This window comes from Camelus ferus, chromosome 6 (genome assembly GCF_009834535.1).
Source record: "Camelus ferus isolate YT-003-E chromosome 6, BCGSAC_Cfer_1.0, whole genome shotgun sequence".
NCBI lineage: Eukaryota > Metazoa > Chordata > Mammalia > Artiodactyla > Camelidae > Camelus > Camelus ferus.
The window spans coordinates 30,051,743-30,079,582 of record NC_045701.1 but is presented as its reverse complement, the minus strand read 5'-3'; the positions used below and the strand labels follow the sequence as shown (position 1 = coordinate 30,079,582).

General features: G+C 38.9%; 1 protein-coding gene, 1 long non-coding RNA gene and 2 other non-coding genes across 8 annotated transcripts; 3 read left to right on the top strand and 1 right to left on the bottom strand.

Annotated features, from left to right (window-relative positions):
* Nucleotides 1-1,180: 1,180 nt before the first annotated feature.
* PARP2 (poly(ADP-ribose) polymerase 2) lies at nt 1,181-14,597 on the bottom strand. Of its 2 annotated transcripts, none has more exons than XM_014564792.2 (16): nt 14,459-14,597; nt 13,367-13,528; nt 12,988-13,058; nt 12,347-12,397; nt 6,640-6,736; nt 6,111-6,186; nt 5,399-5,501; nt 4,529-4,691; nt 4,140-4,278; nt 3,253-3,316; nt 3,037-3,171; nt 2,635-2,762; nt 2,389-2,488; nt 1,932-2,030; nt 1,564-1,688; nt 1,181-1,448 (listed from the first exon to the last, which is right to left on the bottom strand). In XM_014564792.2, exons 1-16 carry the CDS (start codon nt 14,499-14,501, stop codon nt 1,289-1,291), a joined length of 1,716 nt encoding a protein of 571 aa, XP_014420278.2. In that variant the 5' UTR covers nt 14,502-14,597; the 3' UTR covers nt 1,181-1,288. The 2 variants fall into 2 exon arrangements, with proteins under 2 accessions (XP_014420278.2, XP_032337497.1); XM_032481606.1 differs by lacking the exon at nt 14,459-14,597 and adding an exon at nt 14,148-14,438.
* On the top strand, nt 14,584-27,323 carry LOC106730457. 4 transcript variants are annotated; one of them, XR_001366918.2, is made up of 5 exons: nt 14,584-14,628; nt 21,008-21,183; nt 24,020-24,096; nt 25,107-25,177; nt 26,463-27,323. It is a non-coding gene; the product is annotated as an uncharacterized LOC106730457 (long non-coding RNA). The 4 variants fall into 4 exon arrangements; XR_004320537.1 differs by lacking the exon at nt 14,584-14,628 and adding an exon at nt 15,662-15,681; XR_001366919.2 differs by lacking the exon at nt 14,584-14,628 and adding an exon at nt 17,938-17,983.
* Nucleotides 24,288-24,364, top strand: LOC116664600. The gene has a single exon (XR_004321121.1). It is a non-coding gene; the product is annotated as a small nucleolar RNA SNORD126 (small nucleolar RNA).
* LOC116664596 lies at nt 26,029-26,175 on the top strand. The gene has a single exon (XR_004321117.1). It is a non-coding gene; the product is annotated as a small nucleolar RNA SNORA79 (small nucleolar RNA).
* Nucleotides 27,324-27,840: the final 517 nt, after the last annotated feature.

Below are 27,840 nucleotides of genomic sequence, written 5' to 3'. Positions count from 1 at the left end.
GTTGATTAGGTTGAAGGTCCCTTCCATTCTTCATTTGTTGAATGTTTATCGTGAAAGGGTACTGAATTTTGTCAAATGCTTTTTCTGCGTCCAATGAGATGGTCTTGTGATCTTTGTCCTACATTGGTTGACTGTCATGTGTTGAACCAAACTTGGATTTCTGCAGTAAATCTCACTAGGTCATGGTGTAGAATCCTTTTTATAGTTTGCTGGTTTAGGCTTAGTAGTATTTTTTTATATCTACATTCTTAAGGGATACTGGGGTATAGTTTTCTTTTCTTGTGGTATCTTTATCTAGTTTTAGTTTTATACTGCTTTATAGGATGAGTTGGGAAGTATTCCCTTCGCTTTCAGTTTTTGGTGAAGTACACAGTCTACTTCAGTTTTAACAGCAGCATAGTATTTCAATGAGACTATCTATCTATCTATCTATCTATATATATGTATGTATGTATATAAAACTAGTTCCTTATCTATGGATTTTTTTGCATAGAAAAATTCTGCAGTGACATCATCTATGCAAACATGTACCTCTGTAATTTTTAGGTTAAAGGGTGTACATTTTAAATTTTTGATCAATATTGGTAATCTGGTCTCTAAAGTTACAGGCTATTGTTTTCATTTCAATGACCTTCATTGTTACTAAGGACGGATGTTATGTGTGTTTATCTGTGTTGTATGATTTCACAAATAGAAAGTCTTTGGCTCTGACTTGGACTTTGGTACTTCTTAGCTGGAGCAGGGTACATCAAAATCAATGTACTTCTCTTCTCCTCCCTGAGATATATTTAGTTTAGGCTTAGTAACAGTCCTTCAAGTGCTTCCCAAATTTTTGGACATCTGCTGAAATCCTAGGATGCTAAGTGGTGGGAGAACCAGTCTGTAGTAGGTAAACAGGGGAGAAAGGCAAGTGAAAAGATCTGGATGGGAAACAATTCAGTCTTTGCTGTAATATTACCTAACAAACTCCAGTTTGCAGAAATACTATTTAGTGGGAAAAGCATTAGCCTCCATTAGCATCCCTCAATGCAGAGGCTATTCTGCTGTGAGAGAACAGGACCCTAGTAACCTGCAGCTAGCTGTGGGATACACAGAGCAACTGTACTTTCTGTCCAGAAATGAAGATAAACTAACATAAGAAGTATATGCTTGTAGAAGTAAAGCTCAAAGAAGCCAGTGATACATTTGTACTATTTTTATTACAAAAAAATGAGAAAATCAGAAGTACAATATTGCCTGTCTTCTTGCTTGAAGATCATATCTTTCCTGCTTTATTTAATATCAACATTCACCACAACTGCAGGAAATTAAATCGAACCTTTAGAAGGTAACGCATACGGACCTGGTTGGGGTTATAGACAATAAATTCATTGTAGTTGAGGGTATAACCCTCGGGATTCAGAATTCCTGTGTCACTCGCTGGTCCCAAGGGCACTATACTGCCATTCCTGCCAAATGGAAGAGAATGTGTCAACATTTACCTCTGGTTCAGCTGAAATAGAGAAAGCAGAGTCTTATCTAGCCACAAGGAGTTTTCTGGCCCTCCAGGCTCCGCGTACTTACAAGGTGATGGAGCGCACAGGACTGGGAGCCATCTTGCCCAGCCCCTTGGTGCTGTGTTTGCCCTGAAGTAATCCTTCTGCCTCTGGATTGGCCCCTAGTAGCTCGTTACACTGACCGAGAGCTACCTGCAAAGCAAAAGATCTTTGAATGACCACATCCTGCTGAGAACTGAATGGCTCTAAAGCCAAACATAAAACCCCAGCAGTACTTTCTTCTATTCCAGCAGAGGAATCGAACGCAATGGAAACTGCGCTTGGCCCCCTCTCAGGTTCTCCCAGGTGAACCTCTTGGTTCTGCGGCCAAGCTTTTCTCTTTGATAAAACAGGAACTAATACAAACTAGAGACCATAGGTGTGTTCTTGCCTTACCTCTGACAAGAGCAGCAGTCCCGTATCCTTTAGGCGAGTGGCAAAGCAGTAGTTGGCACTCTTGGAAGACATGTCAGCAAAATAGATTCCTTTTCCAAACTGAAATATATAAATAAGTAACAGGGTCAACTGCTTAACCCACCGTGTTAGAAGGGAGGCTCTTACCATTGACCCTGTGTTCTATTATCTTAGACACAATGTAGACCCTTCTCCATTTCCCCTCACAATTCTGTTCCAAGAGGAGGCGGAAGCATCAATTAATCTCTGCTTTCTGGGAGGAAAGGAGGGATATCTTCAGGAATTTAAAAAAGGAGGGACAGTAAACGTCAGGGTTATGAGTGAGCTGGTTTAATTCTTGGGAAGGGCACCACCTAATCCTAATCTAGAAAAAAAGGGCTGAGAAAATTATTATATCCTTTTCCCTTGTACCTACCTCCAGGGTTCAGTTTCTACTCACCATGTAACCTGTGATGGGAGCCTCAGGTGGGGCAATTCGAAGCCCATGGCTCAGGATCCCCACCCAGTTACTCAGCCTGGAACCATGCCATAGCAGCATCCTAAGGAAAAGCCATTGATACTGTACTCTCTGCTGCTCTCCTGCAGACACAGGCCATATGCATAAAAAATGCAACAACGGCTGTCTCTGCCATATCTGCACTTCAGGCAACAGAATGTCCTCCCAAACCCAGAGCTAAATTGAGACCTGTTATGAAGGTCCTCTCTGAAGGCTTCTTTCTCACCCTCCTTCTCTACTTCAAAAACATCCAGCAAGGTCATGGTATAGTCACTGTGTGTGGGAGCATGGGTGGTCTGTAAGTACTGGGAAATCACCTGTGAAAAAGAATGAAAGAAATGGCTGATGTGGACTCTATAAGAGAGCAGGCTGAGCTGAAGAACCTCAGGGCTTCTGGCATAAACTGGCACACCTTTCTGCTCCCATAAGGTCTCACAAGGCAGCTACAAAGAGCCCTACCGTCCCAAACTTCTAGTAAATAGAAATTCTGCCCTATACTAAAGTTCTCTCTTAACCAGAAGTAGTCAGAGAACAGTGGGGTGGGGGTGGGTGGATCTTAAAGATATGAAAATAAACGATAATTATTCTTACTTTGAACTCATAACTTTCATGGTCTAAAGGGCGCAAAGCACAATGTAGTTTTCTATAGTGTTGGTCCAGTGGGTGTTCTGGGCTTTGCAGCTCTGTCTTCACCAGCTTAATGGCAATTTCAATGTCTCCCAAAGCCTGACAAGATGAGATACAGAATCAGTGTGGGAGAAGCCTGGGACAAGAGATTTAATACTTCCCAGTCCATACATATCTCACCTCTAGCAGTTGTATTTTGTCCGACAGTTCTTTCTCTGTCCGGATTAATGGAGGGGTACGGAGTCTAAGGACAAGATATAACCCATGATTAGTTCTCTGATGTGTGGCCAAAAGGCACATGACTAAAACTAACAGACTAAAGATAAATCCTTTAGAAAATAGGTATAAGAAACTGGGGTTTTCCATTCAGGAGAGATCTGTAAGCGATGTTAACTTCCAAACATATAAAGAGATATTTTGTATATTCTCTGAGTAGGATAAAACAGACTATATGGATTTTAAGATTTGGAACTAGAATTAAAATTCCTTTTTATGGGAACCTTTTTAAAATAAGATATATCGACATCAGTAAGGAATGGTTTGGAATATGTCCTATCTAGAAGCAGAAGAGACCTGTTGACCACTTGGTTATTTCTAGGTCACAGGGCTCTACAAAGCAATAGAAGGAATAAAAATAAAATAAGCACCAGAATGCAGAATCAACAAAGATAAAATGTACTTTACGTACCTAATGTCATTTGAGTTCCCACAGATGGTGTTAGCGTGTGACAGTCACCTTACAGGACAGGAAACGGGGGTAGAGGGCGGGGTGTGGGGTGGCTGACGTGCCTGAAGGCGTTTTACCTGCTGGTTGCATAGTGAGACCCATTCTCTCTTAAGCTGGTAACTTCCACTTGGTCAGAGAATATGCTTGTAATCAGGCCAAGAGACTGCATCCCATACTTACAAGCTGATAAACTGGCTATCTATAAGTCATTTTGGCTCTATATCTATTCAAGATAATCGTTCCCTTAGAAATGAAAGATTTAAAAGATTACAGTTGTGGCTGAATGATGTAGGGAACATGATTGGGCAGATCCTAACTGAAGTAACAGCACGGGCCTTACCCAAAGTCATGAGGGATTCTGGTGTAGAATTCATTGCATGCTTCCACGAGAGCTCGTCCATGCTGGCCGGCCCGAATGCAATCCTCAATCTTCTTAAGAGACTGGTAACCTGCCTTGATTTGTGCCGCTGTCAGCTTCCCTGCAGGCCCAGCGAGAGATCAGACTCCACAACCAGGGTCCCATCCTTTACTGATGTCCCTGCCCAACAAAGACTCTCAACCTTTCAACCTTCAGAATTATTCCTCCTCCCCCCACACAACCTCTCCCGCCAAATCTCTTTCTTTATTCAGTAGTGTCAGCAAGCTTTAAATCATGATGGTGATAAAATATCCCACTAAAGGAACTAAGAAATACGAAGCCAGAATGTAGGATAGAATCTGAAGCCCTACCAAGTGGGGCTTTCTTGGTGTCATATTTCATTTCTACCATCATCTCTTCCATGGCCTGGACATTACAGATCAACTTTATCAGCTCCTGTACACGAAGATCTAGCTGTGACTCTGGTTTCAAGGGGGATTTAAGAGATTCTTCTTCTTTTGTTTCCTCTTCACTCTATAGCAGAAAAAAAATCATTAAAATCTGAAAGGATCTATTTTATGCTCCTTACAAGGACTGGCTCTACACTATCCCCAGCAGGTGAACATGTCAGCCTCTGCTTGTACACAGGCCTGTTCCGATATTAACCTAGAGGACTTAATGTGATTTCCACCTTCTAGGCCTCCCATAGTTAAACACTCAGAATAAGTCTAACAGGCCCTCCTAATGTGATGTCATTAAGTTTGTAAAGACACTGTTACATCTCAGATCTTCTCACCTTAAAAAGACTAATTGCTCCACTTTTCAGATATGTAACAGTTTTCAGGAAAGATCTTTTTGGCATCCTGGTTGGACCTCAGCACTCAAAATAATTTTTTTTTTAAACTGTGGTATATAACCAGCAGTGAAGGCAACTTTAAATGTCATTTTATCAGTTTATTAATTACTCCTCTCTTGATCCATAATATTAAACTTCTATAAACAGAACGTAACATTTTATAAATAACAGACTAGAAAAGCACATTCTATCTTCAACAGCCCCTTCAAGATTACAAAGATCAGTGAAGGTTACCCCTGAAGGAACTGTAATCTTAGGTTGGAAACAGCATGACTTAAGAATACCTCAGCCTGTTCTGGTCTAGGACTCGATGTAAGTCATTCTGCCTGACTTCACCCTGGTTAAGAAGGAACAGTTTTTCCCTAAATGTACAGTCAGAGTTTACCTGTGTGCTGTTAGTATAGTCCATGTGTAGCATATCGTATTTCCCAGGCACCTTCTCAAACTTCTCACGATCCTCCCAATTATTTTTTGTTTTGTCAAGGAATCTGTAGAGTTCAGGGTGGCGAGAAAATCTTGCAAATAAGGGTCTATTACTAGGGGTGGGCTGACAATTATTTCCTTAGACAGAGCAGCCCTAATCTGTATTTCCCACATCAATTTTCCATAAACCTGGATTCTAAATTAGGACCCTGAATGGACAGAAAAGCTCTGGAGACGAAGGGAACAAAAAATGGGAAAAAAGGACCTTTGAGCTTCCCAAACACCCCAAACATCACGAAAGTCGTTGAGATTTAAGACAAAAGATCCCTATCCATTTCTCTGAAGGAAACATTCCCAGAGACTCCAGAAAGTTCTTTGTATCATTGTAAGAGAAATTTTAAAATAGTAGCTGGATAGTCTCATCTTACTTTTCCCAAATTTCCTAAATTATTGTTCATGTGCTGATTATAGTAGCTTCTTCTGATTTTGTCAACTTCATGGTTCCAGGTGATTTAATCACCAACTAAGGAAGAAGTTTGGTGTTCTAGTCATACAGTGTCACAGTGGAAAGACCCATGTCATTTAGGCCAAATCACATTTACTATAAAATTCTTAGAGAAGATACATCCGAGAAGAAGGAGGGTATTTTTTGGTACTCATTTCTTAGCACTCACTTCTTTTGAAAGATTTCCTTGGCCTTGCTGAGGTCCCCTGAACAAGCCACCAAGTTGTGCTGCCCCATTTTCCCAACTGCAAAGTAAATGCCACATGTAAGATAGTTCCCTGCCCCCAGCCCAAGAAGAGTTCTCTAACAGTAACAAGCCAGCTCTCTAAGGTGTCTCTGCTTAGACTCTGGCTAGTGGGCAGGCAGGAAAGAAGGAAAAGGTGAAAGGGCTCAGGGAACGGCTGGTGCTGGTACTGGTAAGCTGCTGACTGCGCAGCCTCCGAGCAGCACTAGCAGCCCAACTGCAGGAGTGCTCTCAGCCTCAACTGGCTGCTCTCAGTCTTTCCAGTGGGACCTTCCCAAGGAGGATGCTGGCCAACCCCCAGTTTCAAGCAGCACAATTTGATCCCTAAGCCTCTCCCAGGTTACACAGCCTGTACTTCACTGATTTAAACCCAGAGGATCCTCTGGCTACTCACTAAACTGCTCTGGCTCTCTGAATAACAACTCACAAAATCCACAATGAAAGTCATTATTACCTCGGCCCCATCTCATCCAAACACTGAAGTTCCTTTGGACATCATCTTCTAACAGCTGAATCAGATAATACTTGTTGTTGTTGAACTGGAGATTGGTCTATGATGAGAGAAATATGAACAGAAGAGGACAAACGTTTGCAAATGGAAGCCACACAAACCAATGACTCCTCTGTGGTCACAGGTACCAGTGACTGCCATGAGGAAAGGACAGCACGGGACAAGAAAATCAGGTTCACGTAGGAGTAAAGATTTGAGAAAGGAGGAACTGGGTTTCTAATATTAAACTTTGGACTGCTAGGAATACTACTAGAAATGAAAGCCTGGAAGCTTCCTAAAACCCTCTACCCAGCCTCAAATATCCCATGCTGATTGGCTCCTTCTGTTTTTTTCTGCTTTAACTCCCTCCATAGAAATTTCCGAGGCTATGTGTGTTTCCCAGCTCCCAATCTATTCCCAATAATTAATTTCCAAATGAAAATAATTTTGATGCCCCAAAGATCTGTAACTATTAACACTTGTTTGTTTAGGCAACTTACTCTTTAATAGTTCTACTTACAGCTTTGGTTTGTCAGCTGCAGCAATCTGACAATGAGCTGAGAGCAGGAAGCTATTAGGAGGGGACAGAAGGGAGACAGAAACCACTGCCACATCTGTCCCATACCTAACACGACCTGACTCGGAGACAGTCAGAGAAAACGTGACTGGTATTTAAAAAGGTGTCCTGTAAGTAACTTACTCGGAGTGAAGACAGGGAGCAGGCCATGATAAGGAACAGCAGCTTGCATTGAGGCCAAGCCCTGTTTATCTGGCACTCTTCTCTGTTAAGTGTGCTGCCTCTTCCTACCTCCTGCCTGCTCACATTATAAAATCATAGGATGGCAGAGCAAAAAGGGGCCTTAAGATCTTTTCTATCTGCTTATGATATTTTAAGTGAAAGAAGTGGTAACAAAGGAGTACTAGGTAACTGTTAATAAATTCAAATATGAAGATATATTCAGGAAATACATTAAATATGTATTTAATAAATTCAAATATGAAGATATATTCAGGAAATACAATAACCAGACGAATGTGTTATCTATCTAAAACAATATAAATAAACAAAGAGGAAAACATTAAAAAGAAAAAAATTGGACGTCAGCATCATGGTGCAGAAAGATGCTTCCTTCCTCTCTCTCCTTCAACGTACAACCAGTAAGACAACCACAGCTCAACAAAGGTGCCTCTGCCCAATACACCAGGACACCAGAGAATTTCCCAAGTCTGTACATCTAAAGGTGGGTGGACTGGAACACAGAGAGGAGGTGGAACTGTGGAAACAGGAGGTGGTGCCTGCACCCCGGCCTCCCAGCCATGGCAGCCAAGCCCACAGCCCCAGAGAACCTGGTCGCAGCAGGTGAGGTGGCGCATATGACTCCAGCCTACTGCTTGCAGTGGTGCTGGTGGCCACAGGTGTGACTGGGCAGTACAACAGGGGAGCCTGTGACCCCATCCCTTCAGCAGTGGAGGGCCCACAGTTCTGGCCTCCACACCCTCGTCTTCAGTGGCAGCTCCCACCAAGCCAACAAGACCAGACATCACAGAGGCACTGGCAACCCCTGACTCCCCACTCTGCTTCCCTCTATGGTGGAGCCTCTGACTCAGGAGATCCCAGACCCATGGAAGCTCCTGCCATCCTGGTGCCCCAGGCACTGACACCAGTGACAGCAGCAGTAGAAAGGCACCAACCACCCTGGAGGCATAGCAGTGATAAGGTGGGCATGGGGTGACCCCTCTGACAGCAGTCAGTGGTGGAGGGTGGAAAGTGAACTCAGATACAACCGGTGTCAGGTCAGATAAGAGAAACCCAAAACTTGTGCTATAGTGCCACCTTCTGGAAAACAAAAGAAAGGCCTCTAATTTCTAACCTGTTAAATCGCTACAAACAAATTTTGAAAAAAGCTTTACCGCTACTTCAAATGTGCTGGCAGAGGAACAACTCATCAAAAACCATGAGGAACCACAGTTACACTGTATCACGAAAAGAAAACGACAATTTTCCAGTAACCAAACTTAAAGTCATGGAATATTATGCAATCTAACTGATAGAGAATACAAGATAGCTGTCATGAAGAAACCCAGTGAGCTACAAGAAAACTCAGAAAGGCAATTCAGTGAGCTCGGGAATAAAGTTAATGAACAGAAGGAGTATTTTACCAAAGAAATTGAAACTCTAAAAAAGAACCAAACAAATTCTGGAGCTGAGAAATTCAATAAATGAGATACAGAATGCCTTAGCACTAGAAATAGATATGAAAGAGAGAATTAGTGAGCTCAGACAGAAATCTAGAAAAGATACAGGATAAGATGTAAAAAAAGAACAAGAGGAAATTCTATAAGAACTATCTGACTCTTTCAGGAAATGCAACATTAGGGTAATGGGTGTCCCAGAAGGAGAAGAGAGAGAAGGGAACAGAGAGTTTTTTAAAAGAAATAATGGTTAAGAACTTCCCAAACCTGGGGAAGAAAATTGATATAAAAGTCCATGAAGCTAAGAGAACACATAATTGCCTCAGCACAAAAAGATCTACTCCAGGACATGTTATCTTAAAGCCATCAAAAGTCAGTGATTTAAAAAAAAAAAGAATTTTAAAGGCAGCCAGAGAAAAAAGGATGGTCATCTACAAAGGAATACCCATTTAGGCTATCAGCACATTTCTCAGCAGAAGCTCTACAGGCCAGGAAGGAGTGGGATGACATTCTCAAAATACTGAAAGATAAAAACTGTCAGGCGAGATCACTCTACCCAGGAAAAAAGGCTTTCTCAGAAGACAACCAAAAGCTGAGGAAGTTCATTACCACTAGACCTGCCTTACAAGAAATGCTGAAAGGAGCTCTTCTACCTGAAACAAAAAGGCAAAAATACACAAAACTTTGAGTAAGGTGATAAACAGAAACAGAAACCTGCAACTCTATATCCGAATAGGTTTGAAACACCTTATTACAGCATAAAGTTTAAAAGGGAAAAAAACCAGAAAAAATAACTATAGCTACTTCAACTTGGTGACATACTCACAACATAAAAAGGGATGATTTGAAACAACAAAAATATAAAAGGGGAAGAAGAGGATGGAACCCACATAGGCAAACGAAGGTAAAATGCTATCAGCAGAAAAATGACTATTTTATCTATGAGACGTTTCTACAAACCTCATGGTAACCACAGAACATAAATCTAGAGCAGAAACACTAAACACAAAAAAGAGGAAACTGAGCAAAACATCATAGAAAACCACCAAACCAAAATAACAGACAGAAACACAAGGAAAAAGAAATAATGGAGATAGAGAGCAACCAGAAAACAAAAAATAAAATGGCAGCACCAAGTCCTCATCTATCGGTAATCATCCCAGATGTAAATGGATTGAATTCACCAATCAAAAGACACAGAGTGGCCAGATAGATTAAAAAATAAGATCCAACTACATGCTGCCTCAGGAGACTCAGCTCTAAAGACAAACACAGGCTCAAAGAGAAGGGGTACAAGATGATACTCCAATCAAATGGCAGCCTTAAGAAAGCGGATGTAACCAATTCTCATATCAGACAAAACAGACTTCAGGGAAAAAAGGTAACAAGACAAAGATGGACATTATATAATGATAAAGGGGATAATTCATCAAGAAGACATAATGGTTATTAAGATATATACACCAAATATAGGAGCACCAAAATATATAAAGCAATTATGAACAGACCTAAAGCGAGAGATTAATAGCAACACAATAATATTTGGGGCCTTTTAACACCCAATGGGTAGATCATCCAGAGAGAAAGTCAACAAGGAAACAACCCTAAATGAAACATGAAACCAGATGGATTTGATAGATTTGTACAGAACAGTAGTATCCAAGTGCAGCAGAATATACATTCTTCTCAAGTGCATGAGGAACTTTCTCAAAAATAGACCATATGTTGAGATAAATTTAAGTCTCAAAGATAAGTCTCAATAAATTTAAGAAGATTGAGATCATATTAATAATCTTTTCTGATCACATGGCATGAAACTACAACAATGTAGAAATCCACCATTAACAAGAAAGCTGGATACTAACTACTCTATATAAAATATATAAACTTTTATATAACAAGGTCCTACTGTATAACACAGGAGACTATATTCAATACTTTGTAATGGCCTGTAATGAGGAGTCTATGTGTATATATAACTAAATCACTATGCTGTATACCAGAAATTAATAATTGTAAATCTACTATAATTTAATAAAAAAAATAAAGCTGGAAAAATCACAAATATGTGGAGACTGAACAACAAGCCACTAAATGATATGCTACTGAACAACTGTTAGTTCAATGAAATCAAAGAAGAAATAAAAAAATACTGAAGACAAAATGAAAATATGACATATAATCTATGGGATGCAGCAAAATTGGTACTAAGAGGGAAGTTTATAGCAATACAGAAACAAGAAAAATCCCAAATAAACAACCTCACACCTAAAGGTATCAGAAATAAAACAAACGAAGCCAAAAGTCAGTAGAAGGAAGGCAGTAATAAAGATCAGAGCAGGAATGAATGAAGTAGAGGCTAAAAAGACAATGGTAAAGATCAATGAAACTAAGAGCTGTTTTTTTAAAAACATAAACAAAATCGGCAAACTTAGATACACTCGCTCAGGAAAAAAGAGATAAGGCTCTGGTAAGTAAAATCAGAGATGAATGAGGAGAAATAACAATGGGGACCGCAGAAACACAAAGGATCATAAAAGAATTCTGTGAATAGCTATATGCCGACAACTGGACAACCTAGAAGAAATGGACAAATCCTAGAATCATACTACCTCCCAAGACTGCATCATGAAGAAACAGAAAATGTGAATAGACCAAACTTTAGTAAAGAGATTGAAACAGTAATCAAGAACCTCCCTCAAAAAAACAAGACAGCATCCCAGGTGAATTCTACCAGACATTCTAAGAGGATTTAATACCTATCCTTCTCAAACTCTTCCAAAAAATTAAAGAGGACGGAATACTTCCTAACTCATTTCGCAATCCCAACATTACCCTGATAACAGAACCAGACAAGGACAACACAAAAAAAGAAAATTGGAAGCCTGTATCTCTGATGAACATAGAGAACTGTATGATGATGAACGGAAACTAAATTTTTGGTGGTAAGTACCCTATAGGTGTATACAGAAGTAGAAATACAATGTCATGTGAAACTTATATAATGTTATAAACCAATGTTAGCTCAGTAAAAATGAATTAAAGAAGAAAAAATAAGCTACATAAAAATTTAAAACCTCAATAAGGACAAAAAGTATACCATAAAGAAAATCAAAAGGCAAATGACAAATTTGGAAAATGTATAAGCAGTTTGTATTACAGACAAAGGACTATCCTTCATATTATATAAAGTCTCTCAAAGCCTGTAAGGAAAAAAAATCAAAAACCTATTAGAAAATGTGGAAAATGATATGACAAGGCTCGTAGGTTCAATAAAAAACATAAAATCTGCTAAAATATCTGCCTCTCATAAAGGACTCCACTCTCGGGTAAAGTGCACTAGGGCTGAGTACTTGGGGGTGTGAACTACCAGTGGCTAACACAAGGGACTTGAGAATTAAAGATCTGGGCATTGGGGCACTGTCGTCAATAATTACCAAGAAGAAATTCTCATACGTGGAATAGTTCCTTCCCTTACCTGATTCAGCATGACATCATAGACATCATTCCCTTCACAGTACACATGGGCCTGGAGAGAAAAGAAAAAACTGACATTTGTACAGTCTCAGCCCTGATGAGATCCTAACGAGGCTCTGTATTTTCTCATGCCTCAAGGTATCATCCTTCCGCACTACCACCATGCATCTTCCCGGGAAAGAAATGCAAAAGTACGTTCCTCTACACATAACCTATCATTCCTGTAATAAAAACATATTGCCTTCTTGTAATTACAGAAACACAAATGATTCTAACTCACTTAAAGGAAACCGGCTCCAGAGGAAGCCTTTCTTCTGTATTCTTCAAATCCTTTTCCCATTCATCAATAACTCATGCCATACCAGGGCAGTTTCTCATTAGAACACTGATAACAATATAATTTTCTAAGTGAGAAAGAGGATGAGGTACAGAAAACTGATGACTAGTCCAGAAGTTAACCATGTTAAAAACACCCTGATTATTAACCCCAAACCCCACCACTCCCATCTTAGCCTTGGAGAAAAGTAATCACTAGTAATATTTTGGAGAGGATTCCTAAAATGAATACTAACAATGTTCCTGACAGGAATCTCAGTAACAAAAGAACAGCTGTTCTCTGAGAAATCACTGGGAGTCTCTCACCTTCCCCACCTTGGCTGTGCACTCTGGGTCCACAGGAGCTTTGCCCTTTAACAGCAAGGTCTTCACAGACTCTGAAGAAAGACAGAGATATACTACATCTACTTGTATGGGAATCAAAAATAGCTTGCCCTGGTTAGACAGAAACCTGTCATAATTCACTTTGCTCTTCCCAAGCAATCCCAACCTGCCTGGTTCTCAATTCATCTCAAATACATGAAACTGAAGATTCTGAGAAAGGTTAGTCCTGTGATGTGCCCCAAAGATAGAAAGTTAATTATATCTTCAAGAAAGGAAGAAATAAGAGTTAGCCCCACCCTCACCCATCCGAGAGACCCTCTTGCTGGCCCATGTCCTCCCTGGCCAATCATGGGAAGCTGACCTTGCCTGTCTTCTGTCCTGTCATTATCAGCCTTTCCTCCAGCCACAGGCTCTTTTCTCACCCCCTGCCTCCGGCATCTTCGAGCTTTCTTTGCAGGAGGAGGGTCTTCTGTAGCTGCTTTGCCATTACCAACTCTTTCACCTTCATTTAATGCTACGGAAGCTTAGGTCAGGAAGAATGGGCAAAGAAGCAAAAGAAAGAATGAGCACACACTATGATGCTGCTTTGAAAAAACATCTTTTTAAAGAGATGGGCTCAGATGGTTTTGTAAGTTTACAAAGGACTAACTGCCACATCACTGTTCCTGAAGACAGTCTGCGTTCCTGAATTGCTGTTCTAGCCAAATAAAAAAATAAAATGGAGCCTTGGGGCTCTTGTGATCTCATGGCCTGAGGCATGAGTCTCAAAGCCTGCTTATCTCTTCTGTTTGTTGAGCCCCAATACCCTCCAAAGAACCCACCCTCAGACTACCTAAAGTAGTATGAAATAATGATTAGCGGAGGCTCTGGAGTCCGTGCCTAACTTAGAGCCCAGCCCGGTCTCGAGCTGTGGAATCTTGCGGATAACTTCTGCAGAAGTTATCTGCGTACCTCACTTGCCCCTACTGAAAAATCCAGAGGATGACAACAACAGTATCGAATTTGTAGGGTGGGCCTATGCATTTAAGAACGCAATACACAGAGTATGATACCTCATCACGTCAATTCTAAGCGTTGCATTTTTATTATCTCTGCATTTTACAACGATGAATTTTACAGTGGTGACACACGCAGGGACTCACGTTTTAACTGGAAGCGTTTTTCTTTGCTTAGTGGTTCATACTATCATGCACCTTAAAATTAATGTTTTTTTTAACTGGATGACATTAGATATTTAAAATAGTGCTGGTACTGTTAGTTGTTACAGGTCAGAAGGCTGTTCTACACAATTCTGTAATCCTCAGAGCTATGAAAACCGAAATTTTAAAAGTTTAGCACCAAAACAAATGCGGGTTCAGAGGGCGATGGAAGTAGAAGGGCTATCGTAGAGGGCACGGATCATTCTCCGTCTTCCCGCCCCCCCGCATTCGGCCCGCCACAATGCACTCCAAACCTCGCGCCCGGCCGCTGCTCGCGCCCCGCCGCCGAGCTGCCATGGAACCCGAACGTTGACGTCATCAATCCTCTCCCAGTAATCGCCGGCGCAGTCACAGGGCGGGAACACGCAGCGCGCGTGCGTCCCAGCCGTAAAGATGGCTGCACAGGACCGGGTCGGCGCCACAGGTCTGCAGTATTTGCATGTCGCTATGTGTTGTGGGAAGTCGCCATAACCGAGAAATGTCTTTAAGTTTGGGAGCCTTATAAAGGTGGCGTGAGCCCACCCTTTCTCATAGGGCGGAGGGAAGCTCATCGGTGGGGCCACGTGCTGAGTGCGATTAGTCACTCTACTCTGTGTCCCTTGGGAAGGTCTGAGACTTAGGGCCAAAAGCGGCCCTAACAGGGCTCTCCCTGAACTTCGGGGAGGTGAGTTCCCAGAGAACGGGGCTCCGCGCGAGGGCAGACTGGGCAGGAGATGCTGTGGACCCCACCCTTCGGAGGGGCCTGGCGGATGCCTCCTTAGCCGGAGCTTGGAACAGACTCACGGCCAGCGAAGTGAGTTCAATGGCTGAGGTGAGGTACCCTGTACAGGGGCCTCATAACCCAATTCAGACTACTCTCCCCCGTCCTCTTTTACATGAGTCAGTGCTGCAGCTTACCAGAAGGTGGGGAGCGGGGAGGATGCAAGGGACGAAGCCACGAGGGTAACGAAGGGATCCCCTTTGAAGGCAGAGAAACCTGGTCATCTGGATTTTACAAAGATACTTTGGGTGCCACCAAACAAGCAGATCCCTGATGACCCTAATTAAAAACTGAGACGCTGCATTCCTACGAGAACAACCACGTAACTCTGATACTGATGATTTTCATGTAGGTACAGATATTTATATACCTATTCCTTCAACAAATATTTATTGGACACCGTGCTGTGTTCTGGGGATGTGATAGTTTAGCCAAAATTAGACATAGCTCATGTGTTCATGGATCTTACAGCCTAGCTGGGGACAGATAATCAGGTAATCACACAAACAAAAGTAAAAATACAGCAGCAACAAGAGTTATAGGGAGACGCCTACAGTACAAACGGAAGTTCTAATGGGAGAGCAAATTGGGGAACTCATCGCTAAGGAAATGACAGGAGTTGAGCTGTATCAGAAGAATCCGTAAGTAAAGAGGAGAAATACGAAATGGCTGGAGCTGGAGAGGAAGCCAGTGCCCAGAGCAAGCCAGGCTTTACAGGTCAAGATAAGAAATTGTGCTTTGTTCTACTAAGGGTGTGTGTGTGTATGAACTACAGATGGATTAAGGACTGACATTCAAAAATAAAACTTGAAAACCGTTAGGCAGAAAATACGTAAATATCTTTTAGACCTTGAGATAAGAGACGGGTTTCTTTTTATTTATTTATTTATTTAATTTATTGAAGTATAGTTGATTTACAATGTGTTAGTTTCAGGTGTACAATAAAGTGCTTCAGTTATACATATACATATATAATCTTTTTCAGATTCTTTTTCATTATAGGCTATTACATACTATCGAATATAGTTCTCTGCTATACACTAGGTCCTTGTTTATCTATTTTATATCTAGTAGTGTATGTATATGTTAATCTGAAACTCCTAATTTATCCCTCTTCCCCCTCACTTTCCCCTTTGGTAACCGTAAGTTTGTTTCCTGTGTCTGTGAGTCTATTTCTATTCTGTAAATAAAGTTTATTTGTATCTTTTTTTAAAGATTCCACATATAAATGATATCATATGATGTTTGTCTTTCTCTGTCTGACTTTCTTCACTTAATATGATAATCTCTAGGTCCATCCATCTTGTTGCAAATGACATTTCATTCTTTTTATGGCTGAGTAATACTCCAGTGTGTGTGTGTGTGTGTGTGTGTGTGTGTGTGTGTGTGTGTGTGTGTGTGTATACCACATCCATTCATCTGTCGATGGACATTTAGGGTGTTTACAGGTCTTGGTTATTGTAAATAGTACTGCTATGAACACTGGGGTGCCTGTTGTCTTTTTGAGTTAGAGTTTTCTCTGATAGTGTTCCCAGGACTGGGACTGCTGGATCATATGATAACTCCATTTTTAGTTTCTTAAGGAACCTCCATATTGTTCTCCATAGTGGTTGCACCAATTTACATTCCCACCAACAGTGTAGGAGGGTTCCTTCTTCTCCACACCCTATCCAGCATTTATTATTTATAGACTTTTTAAGGGATGAGTTTCTTAAGACACAAAAGTCACTGAGTATAAGAGAAAATATTGATTTATTTGATTATATTAAAATTAAGAATTTTTGTTCATCATAACATGTAAAGTTTAGAAAGAAGAGAATAAAATTTTTATTATTTGCATTTGTTGATAATGAATATAAAAATCTATAAGATACTGGGGGATAATTTTTTTAATGCAGTAAGGAAGCATAGCAAGGCTGATAGAAAATAACATATAAGGATAAACTGTATCTTTATAAAAGAGCTTCAAACAAGTAGAAACAGAATTTTTAGGAAAGATATCATTTAAAAGAACATAAAAGCACATCAAGTACTTGCAAATAAATCTGACAAACTGTAAGTGCTCAACAAATGTTTGTTTGATTGGTATGTCAAAGTTCTATACAGCTGAATTATAGCACAAATACACTAGACTGGTCTAAAAGGCATTAATTTTGAAATAGGAAGAGGTAAAAAAATGGACATTTATTAAAAATAGCTGATACTTAGTAGTGCTTTTTTGTGTACAACACACTGAGCTAAGTGCTTTTATACACATAACTTCATTTAATCTTTATAATGGTAATAGCTGGAATTTATTTAGTGCTTACTATGCTATGAGCTTTACATATATTATTTAATTGTCACAACAATCCTACAGGATAGGTAGATGATTATTATCTCCGTTTTACAGTTGAGGAAATTGAACTTTAGAAAAATTTAAATAATTTATTCAGGTCACATAGTGTACTGGTTTGCTAGGGCTGCCATAACTAAGAACTACACACTGGGTTGCTCAAACAACAGAAATTTATTTTCTTGAAATGCTGGAGGCCAGAAGTCCAAGATAAACGTGTCAGCAGCACTGGTTTTTTTCCAAGACCACTTTCCTTGGATTGCAGGTCTTTTTCTTGTATCTTCCCTACTAAGCGTGTTAACTTGAATACTACCCTGCTGGCAAGTTCTAATTTGAGTAGATCTGGACTGTTTATAAGGAAACATGCTACCTGCATACATTAGCCATGTTGAGATCATAAAGGATAGGAAATTATCCTAAAGGAATGAATTAGCCCATGTTTGCTTGCGCAAAGTATATTAACTCAAAAGAAAACTTGGTTTAAAAAGTTCAACCTAAAAACAGTGCAAGTAGCATCACTGGTCCTTAAAGATTCAAGTAGGTGACGGAGGAGGTTGCATCATTTCAGCACCTTTTAAGGTAAAGGAGGAGGGAATCATCAGTAGCCAATCAGGCTCTGAGGCCACTTCCCAAAGCCACTTCCTGTCTCTCTGCTTTCTCTCTCTCCGTTTTGGTGGTTCGCTGGTGAGTGTGCACTTAATTTTGCTCCCTAATTGTTTTGAATTTCTCTTTGATTTGAGCCGTTGTATCCTGGTGGCAGGGCTTTATTTCAAGCCAGCATTGGAGTGTATGTGAGGCGATTAATTTTGGCCGTGCAGAGACTGGGAAGGCAGTGAAATGATCTGCTTGGCTTGTTCCCACGTGGGCCTCTGCAGTACCGGGTCTGCCTTCCTTCTCTGAGACAGGGTGACCTGGGAACAGCAGACTCTGCTTCATGAACATGAACATGAGTGTTCCTGGAAAATGCCTCATTTATTTTGCTTGGAGGAAAAGGTACCGTTCGTATCTCAGTGTTGTTTTGACTTCTGTCTCCCTGAGAGAGGGTAGATCCTGGGAGGAGGCGTTCAGACTAGTATGTTTTAATTCTACTGTATCTGCAGGGCGCAGGTCCTGACTGGGTTTGTAGGAGCTGCAGTGGATGCTGTGTTTGTCCTAGTCTTTGCTTAGAGCATTCGGCTTTTTTAGTGGGACCAGGCAGCAGACTCTGAAGTCAGATGATTTTAATAAGCTCTAAGAGGAGCTCTCAGTTTTAATGTGTCACCACTGTGATGATGGTGCCCTAAAAAACTTAAGATGTACTGAAAAAGGAGGGGCCTTACTTGGTGCAAGCCTAAATCAAATTCCAGTGCCACAGCTGACTCCACCAGTGACCTCTGGTGAGTTAGTGAACCGTTCTGAGTCTCAGGTTTTGAAGATCAAAGTATGCGAAGTCCAGGAAAGTCCAGGTACCAGTCACTGTATAATAAGTGTTAAGTACCTTCTAGAAGTAAGCAATAAATTTATTTTGGATATAATTTTTTCTCATAAAAAGTTTTGCCTAGTGGCATTGAATGATACACATTCATTTGAATATAATGTATATGGTGTTATCTTACAAGTAAAAATGTGAGAAAGACATAAGCTAGTGCATAGAATGTGGTAATAGCCAGTTGTAGACCCCCCCCCCATAATCCTTAAAATTCTCAAGCTTTATTGTTAAATTAATGTGTTTTGAATAGGTAATACATTCACATGGTTCAAAATTCAAAAGGAATCATAGTGTATATAATGAAGTCTCCTAAGCCTGAGTCCCCTCTCCAGCGTTAACAATTTTTTGTGTTTCCTTCCTAAGATATTATATGCACATACAAGCAAATGTATGTACTTAACCCTCCGCTCTTACATACATACTTCACCTTGCATCTTACTTTTCCCGCTTAAGATTTCCAAATGAGTAAATAAGGAGGGTACACATTCTTTTAATGGTTACATACTAATTTATGTGTGTACATACCCTAATTTATTTAACTTTTATTGGTGGACATTTACATAGTTTACAGTCTTGTTATTTCCTTCAAAATGAATAACCTTGTACATAAGTCAGTTGTCATGATGTTTCAGATGGCTTTTGATATAGTCATGTTTAGAAGGACTCTCAATGCCGTGCTTCCTGTTATTTTGTGTGCCTAGTGATGACTAGAAACCAACACCCTAAACATCTTGATTGAGCAACACAGGATTTTCTATTAAAAGCAAGACCAGGCTGATGGCTTTTATGTGAATATATCCTGGCCCACTTCAGTTTAAGGGATGATTTATTTTGCTGTGAACACACATTTAATGTTGAGGAATGACAGCATGAATCAGAAACCACGTGGCCTTTATATTCATGAGGGCAGAAGGGGTTTGCTTGCCATGTGTACTTGGCAAAATGTGTGCTGGATATCTTTCTGAAATTATGGTGTTGAGTGAGTAGAGTCATATTTTAGCTTTAAGTTGGGAAGAGTGGAAATGTTTTTTGAGCTGTAAACATGCAAAATAAAACAGAAAGCCTTTGGGGATTCCTCCAAAGTTACTTATTTTAAAAGTGTTAAAAGGCCCAGATCATGTCTTGTGAAACTTCTATTTTTCGGTCCAGAAGTTTCGCTGCTTGGGAGAAAAATTAGTTTCCAGTGGAAGTATGCTCTTTTTGTTAAAGAGTAACTTCACGTAGACTAGATTGGAATCTTCCATGTTAAATAGGGAATGAGGGGGAGAGGTGGAGGAGGCAAACTTTCTCTTTTTTTTCTTAAAAGACAGAGACTCTTGGATTTGGAAGGACCCTTATGAGTGACTTTTCTGGACTCAGGATTATTGTGAGAAGTGTGAAATTTTAGGCAGAATATTTGCATTCCTACTCATTAGCTGGTTAAGCCTGGACACTTAGTAATAGAAACAACATACTAAACGTTTAACTACATGCCAGGTACTTTGCAAAACATTTTATATTTTACCTAGTTTAATCTTCATAACACTTCTAAGAGGTAGGTGGTATTTGTCCTCATTTTATGGAAAAGGAATCTGAGGCTTAGAGAAGTTGCATAACTTGCCCCAGGTCACGGCAAATACATGGAGGAGCCAGGATTCAAATCCGGTTCTGTTCAACTTCACAAACCATTATCTTAACCACTAAGCTAAGTTGCCTGTCATTTAGTCTCTAAACTTTGCTTTCATACCTATAAAATGGAGAAGATATAATACTTGCAAAATGAGGTGATATGTGAACAGTGCTTTGTAAGTTCTAAGATAGGCAAACTATTTATGAAATAGATAAAATATGAAGTTAACAGAGTAGAAACTTTTAAATGCCTCTTGCATTGAATTTCAAATTTGAAAATTATTCCTTCCTGCTGTTTTGACCCAAAGCCCTCAGGTACTACATTTTGATTTCATTTTTGTTTGCTCCACCAGCAATGGGACTGGGACTGTTTGAAATGATGGTCTCTTGGGGTGAGCTGCATGACTAGTCAATATTTCTGATCTAACCAGTTTTATTTCATATGTGCTCTAAGTGGATTCCTCCCGCACTGAGGTTAAAACAATAGGTATTCTTGACTAAAATAGCTGCCACTGAGTGGGAAACAAAACTTCAGAGTCTGTTCCATAGTATTGCCTTCTAGAACTATGCCAAGCAAGCAGTTTAGCATTTACTTCCTATACAAAGTTTTGTGTTGCTTTCCTTTGCCTCAGGTTAAAGATGGAATCCACTGTGGAAGGAAGGCCCAGGTCTTCAGCACCCTGTGTGCCAGCCTGGAAGCAGCTCCGTGAAATCCCCTATAAAATCTGCTGCAGACCCCTACAAATCAAGTGGGCTTGGATTTGGATGCTCTCAGGAGGAATGGTTAAAGGCTGATGGAACCACAAAGGTAAGTACTTGAACTTTGACCAAGATATGATGCCTTAAAGTGTTGTGTTTTACTTGTATATGTGTCTTTTCTATCTAAAAAAGAAAGGAGATTCTTTGAGTTACTGTTACGTCCTATAATGTGGGATATACAGTAGGCACTGAGTGGAATGGAACTGAGTATAACTCAGTGTAATATAACCTTAAAATGGAAGCATCAGCTGATTTAGTATTATCAATTTGTAGTTTGTGTCAAGTCTTCATCTCTTCACATATATAAAAATGTAGTTTTTGGCCCTGAGCACCAATCCTTTGAAGAACTTATTGCCACAGGGGACAAAATGAGGGGGTGAATGAATGTTTATGGGGGAATTTACAAAAAAAATAACTCAGTAACTATACAGTGGCCTTCATGTGGTAGGGTGACACTTGCTGAAGCAAGACTAGACTCCTGCAGGGAGCATCACACACTGGGAAAGGCATCATATATTTATTATCAGGATTTTTGTGCTAGGCTATGTGCTGTGTGCCAAGGACACAAAGACCAGGCCCTTTGCAATCTGGGTTTTGTTTGTGAGATGAGACAGATAGAGAAGTTACACCTTTAAATCTAATTATTTTTCTGTATGAAGTACTTGGACATGGAGTTTTGAGGTAGACAATGTTAAAACTCTCACAATAGGAAATTGTGAAATAATGATAAGAGTGGGGAGGGTATAGCTCAGTGGTAGAGTGTGTGCTCAGCATGCACAAAGTCCTGGGTTCAATCCCCAGTTACTTCCATTAAAGTAAATAAAAACCTAATTCCCCACCCCCCAAAAAAAGAACTACTTTAAAAAAAAAAAATAATAATAGTCTTGCTTCCTGTCTCTGTTCCCTTAGTTAATCTTACATGCTTCTGCTCTCCAAAACATTTTACATAATTAAAGCACTATTCAAGTATAGGACAAGAAAGGAGTGACGTTACACTTTGATTGCATGTCTCAGGCACTGAAAGCTCCCCGGTTTCTTTCTGACCTACAGACCCAGCACACTACTCTCATTACGTTCTACAGCAAACTAGCTTGTAGCTGTGCTGCTTACTTCATGCAGGAGGTGGCATGGTAAAATGAAAATAAGGAGTTCTGACAGAATTGGGTTTAAATCCTAGCTCTTAATACCTAGGTGGCCTTAGGAAATTGGTTTAACTTCTCTGAGCCTCAAAGTTCCTTGTAAATATGGGGTTGTTGTAAAGTTTGAGTGAAACAATTTCAATAGTTCTTCACAGATTGTAGGAATTTTTAAGAATGATAGTACTCACTTTGTGTCAGCTTATTTTAGTTATACCCACCCTTTAAGGCCCTGCTGTCCAACAGAACTTGCTGTGATGATGGAAATGTTCTATATTTGTACTGTCCAATATGGTACCCATCGGCCACATGAGGCTATTAAGCAATTAAAATGTGACTGAAGAGTTTAATTTTAAATTTAATTTAGGCTGTATGTGCTGTTACCTATTGGATGGTGCAATTTTTTTTTGTTGGGATATAATTGACATAGAACATTATATTAGCTCTACTGTACAACATAGTGATTCAGTATTTGTATATTTTGTGAAATTATTCCATTAAGTCTAGTTAAGTAAGATCCATCACCACTTTTCTTGTGATGAGAACTTTTGAGATTACTCTGTTAGCAACTTTCAGACATGTAATATATTTTAAGTACAATTTTAAGGTGCATTCAAGACCTACCCTTTTTCTTCATGAAGCATTCCTTGACCAATGATTCTTCTTAACATTACTTTGCTCTCTCCACCACTTATTTGGTGCTTACCGTGAACATTCATTTTCATGAGTCTTGTCTTTCCAGCTAGATTGTATTTGAAGTTACGGGTTTTAACTTGCCCATTGCTGCATGAAAAGAAATATGATAAAAATATGATTGTAATATTCGTAGTTAATAAGTTTTAAATAATCATTAAATATAATAGAAAAAATGTTCTTGTTAGTCACTAGGTGAAGAATAGGGAATAATATGAAGGTTGCCTGAAGTGATGAACTTTGTGTCAAGTCTGTTTCACCTGAAAGTTGAGATTATGCTCAAACTCTGAAGAGCATAACTGCCATCTTGTGGCCGATATGGGCTCCAAATGATGCTAATTTCAATTTTGCTATGTTAAGGGAAGGTTTTCTTCAGTTTATTGTGATAAAACTTTTATGAAATGTAGAGATTAAATACAATTGACATTGGCTCAAATGAAATTGAAACGTGCTTTGAAAAAAAGCTATTTCAGATTATCTTCTCATTTATCTTAATCTTATGAGTTCTTAGCTCCTTCTTTCCTTTTTTAAAAGGATTTTGTGAATTTAATGGCTGTGGTTACCCTGTGATTACAGGTGTTTCCTGCAATCACATACCCTGTGAACTTGAAGAGACTGGCATGGCAGTAACCCATTCTGTTTACATCCCATCCCCCTGAATTCATTCCTATAGCTGCCAAGCTCTGGTTGCAGTCAGCACATGGCTCCTATCTTTTGCATAACTATTCTCTTATTATTAGACTGCTGACTTTTATAACCTTTCAGAGGTTAGTCTTATTGTACAGTTTTACCCAAACTTTTAAATTTATACAAAGTGGAGCTTGTATGGAAGTCTTGCCCTAGTCTGCTGTTGAGTTTGGGCATTTGATGACATGCTACAAGTAGATGGGTCAATTTATATTACTGAGTGGAGATTCAAATGAAGAATGAACAGTTTTCTTTGAGATTAATTTTCTTTGGTGCTATATGGGTGTGACTTAGTGTGGAGTAGGCTGGTGTGCATTCAAGTTTTGTAGTTATAACCTTTGTATAATTTTTTCATTTATTATTTTTCAGATATGGTGCCAGATAGTTGATAGATCCTATAGTTCTACTTGATTTCTAGAAAGAAGCTGGATTCATCTGATACAGAGGTAAGTGTAAAAGAAAACCTTCACTTTTTTCTCATTTGGGTTTCTAATCACCTAGCAAGTTTGGGGGCTCAATTTTCTTAGTGGCTGAAATTTGGTAGTTGAAGAAGCCTTAGCTCTAAACTTCACAGCGTTCCCCTGGCTTAGGGACAAGGAGCTGGTGGTGGCTTGTCCTTCCTCAGTCAGTCATTTGCAGTTTGCCATGATGAAATGCATGTTAAGTCCGTGTTTCAGCTGATTGCCCTGATTAAACACATGCTCTGAGCAGACTGAAGCTAGGGCCAAGACCTGGAATTGAATTCTGCTTCTTGGAATTCTTACTGGGATCTAGCCCGTAAATCTTTGAATGATGAACTTGATACTACAACACTTTGTCATGGTTTGCTCTTTTGTGATGTCTCTTTGAGATAGACAGAATTACGGTCAAGAAAAATTGAAACAGAAAAAACACAGATAACTAGTATACTTCTATCAATCACTTAACTTGACAGTTTTTAACTAATCACTGTTTTATTAGTCTATATATAAGACTTAAGAACCCCAGAGTTGGTTATATTAGTTTTAAAATCCAGATCACATAATGCAGCACTATACAGTCACTTAAAAATTATGATACTGGTTTATCTTTCTTAAAATGGAAGGGTATTCATAATACATTAAATTAGAAACAAGTTACAGAGCAATATGTATAATCTTTTTTCTTTTGTAACATTTTAATATACTTATGTTTCCTTGAAATCATTTGAAAGGATATACTCAAATAGGAGGGATTATTGTCTCTAGAATTGGGTTCTTTGGGTGATCTTGTTAACCAGTATTTTCTGACTTTACTATATTCATGTATTGTATAATTTATTTTAAGCAGCCTACATGGCACGGGCTTGTATTCTTGTACCTGCAAGTTTCAGCAGAGAATGGGGATACACATGAGGGTAAAACACAGGAAATACAAATAATTCAAAGTAACATCAGCACTTGAAATAATTTTTTAGCTTTTGGCTATTCTTTTGCAGAAATGAAATTTCAGGAAACTGAAAATAAATCGAGGTCTCACTTCTTTACCAGTCTGGAACTCTTGGGAGCTGTAAGTCTTGGATATACAATATATAACAGCATTTTTGTTTTATAGTAAGGCTTACATTGAAATTGAGAAGCTTTGACATATGTATGAGTCTGTGAAAACTCATCTTTGTGACTTCATTGCTAGCTGCCAATGTGCTACAAATTTTTTAAAGAGTTAGTTAAAAATGAGAGGTAGCATTGCATAGTAGTTATACCAGTGTTCTGAAGTCATAGTGTTCAACTCCATTCTTTATCACTTAAGCAGCTATATAACCTTGGCAAGTTTCTTAACATCTCAGTGTCTTAGTGTCTTTATATCTTAGATGATGATAATAATGGTACCTGACTCAAAGGAATAGTACTTGACTTTGAAGATTAAGTTAGATAATAACGTGTCGGGTTTAAAGCATTGTTAGCATGTGGTAAATGCTCAATAGATGTTAGCTATTTTGTCATCAGAGTCCATGTGTATTTATCTTAGACTTCGTACTACCTGGCAATTTCTGACATCTGCATAATAGGATATCACAAATGCTTTTTTATTGGTTATGTGCATCTTTCTGCCAGTTGGTCTAATCCCTCATCTTTACCCCTAGCACCCAAAGCCTAATTTAGTTCTAGAATTAGGCAAAATGTGGTAAGAAGGACTATAGTGTATATATACACTGTATATTTTGTTCCAATAACATTTTCTTAATTAATCTTGTTTTTGGCACTACTTTTATCATCTAATTCTTCTTTATGTCTATCTAGCTTGATCAGTTGATACTTAATGGTTCTTCAAGTTCCTGACTGACAGTCAATTGTAGTGATTGTACTGATGTTTCTTAAACATTTATTTAAATGCTTATTAAAATGATTGGAGATAATCTTTGATGGCTGTTCCTCTCACTGCTTGGAGTCTTAGGTAGTGAGATTTTAGTCCATCATATATTAAACTGACTTGTCTTCACTCAGGGCACCATGAGGATGGGTTGGCTGTCCGTTGGTGCCTTCTGATTTTTGTGGAGTCAAACAATTGCAAAGCAGGTGGTGACTGTAGATTAAGAAAATATCTGTGATTGAAAAACCCCACTAATTTTAAAACAGGAGGATATAATGTATAGGGAACCCTTTGATTGCAATAGTGTTTGAATAGCACTGATCTAGGGCTGTGAAAGAAAGAGTTCTAGTCAGTTGATTCTGGGAGTTACTGAAACATATTCTGAAGTCATTCATGTTGAAATTTTAAATGGCTTTCTCAATTTTCTATTGAGTAATTGTTCACACATTTCAAAGCATTATTAAAAATATCTTTTCCTTTGCAGCATGAAGGTAGATGATTCTTCAAGTTAAAGATGGACACTGACTTTTCACACCAGAAATGGCTTATAGAATCATCTTGCCAAAATGTAAGAGGCAGCAAAGGAAAGAGGAAAATATTTTCTTCTATCATTCTTCGATTCTTTGCTAGATTGTAAACTCCATGAAAGCAAGATAACTTGCTTATCTCTAATGCCTGGCCTAAAATAGATACTCAAAAAATATTTGAAGTTATTTGAAATTTCCATAGATTTTTTTTTTTTTTTTGAATCCCTGGAAAATGGCCACCATTTTAATGGCATTTCAGCAAGACATTTATGTGGAATAACTGGGACTTAAATTTTGACTTTGATCTATACACTATTTTGGTACCAATGAGTCTACTTAATATCTGATTATGATGCTTGATCCTTCAAAAGGCAGTGAAGAATATCTGCCAAAACAACCTGTGTATGTGAGGAATAATATACAAAAACTTATTGATATTTAATAGGAAATCCTTTATTATTAATATTTTATTGAAAGCCTTATTGGACATTTATTGATTTAGATTGGACATACCAGTCAACTATGAAGAAAAAATCATTTTTTCTGCTGTATATTTAATGTTGAAATATTCTCAACTGTTTTGGCTCAATTATACTCAGAATTTTTTGCTCTATGTACTTTATATCTATATGGGTATATTTAACAGGTAAGGGTACAAAATATACATCCAAACATACTTCACTGTGTTGGAATGAGATGTAATACTCATGCTTATGCCAGAATCACATGATTGGTATGCAACTAAAATAAATTCTGTTAGAATATGAAACCTATTCTTTAATTAGGATTCTTCTATTAAAACAAATATAAATATCAAATTAGTTTTATGTTATTTTTTGAGGGGGTAATTAGGTTTATTAAGTGGTTTAAGTGATAGGTAAGCACAAATTGTGCTGTCAGTTTATCCCAATGCATTATGTTAGGGAGAATGGATTAAAGATCTATAAATTAAAAGCAAAACTTTAAACCCATAGAAAAGCAAAGAATATGACACTGGAGTAGACATAAAGCACAAAAAGGAAAGACTGATAAATTTGTGTACACTAAAATTCAAACTTATGTTTGTATGCCATGTAACTGGCAAAGACTTCTTTTAAATCAAGAAAATGATCAAAAGATATGAATAGGCAATTCATAGATGAGGATCTCTGAGTAGTCATTCACATGAAAAGATGCTTAATATAACTAGTAATGAAAGAAGTGCACATTAATTAGGTGTAGCCAGTATGGAAAACAGTATGGAGATTCCTTTAAAAACAGTTACTATATGATCCAACAATCCTACCACTGGGCATGTATCTGGAGAAAACTCCACTGGAAAAGATACATGCACCC

What these genes read in the sequence shown, in the direction of transcription:
- PARP2 (XM_014564792.2), bottom strand. Translation starts at nt 14,501, where the DNA reads ATGGCAGCTCGGCGGCGGGGCGCGAGCAGCGGCCGGGCGCGAG. An exon ending in ACTATACTAACAGCACACAG is followed by an intron (nt 4,692 to 5,398) that starts GTAAACTCTGAC and finishes TTTCTGCTATAG; the next exon opens with AGTGAAGAGGAAACAAAAGA. An exon ending in CCTGTGCGCTCCATCACCTT is followed by an intron (nt 1,449 to 1,563) that starts GTAAGTACGCGG and finishes TCCATTTGGCAG; the next exon opens with GAATGGCAGTATAGTGCCCT.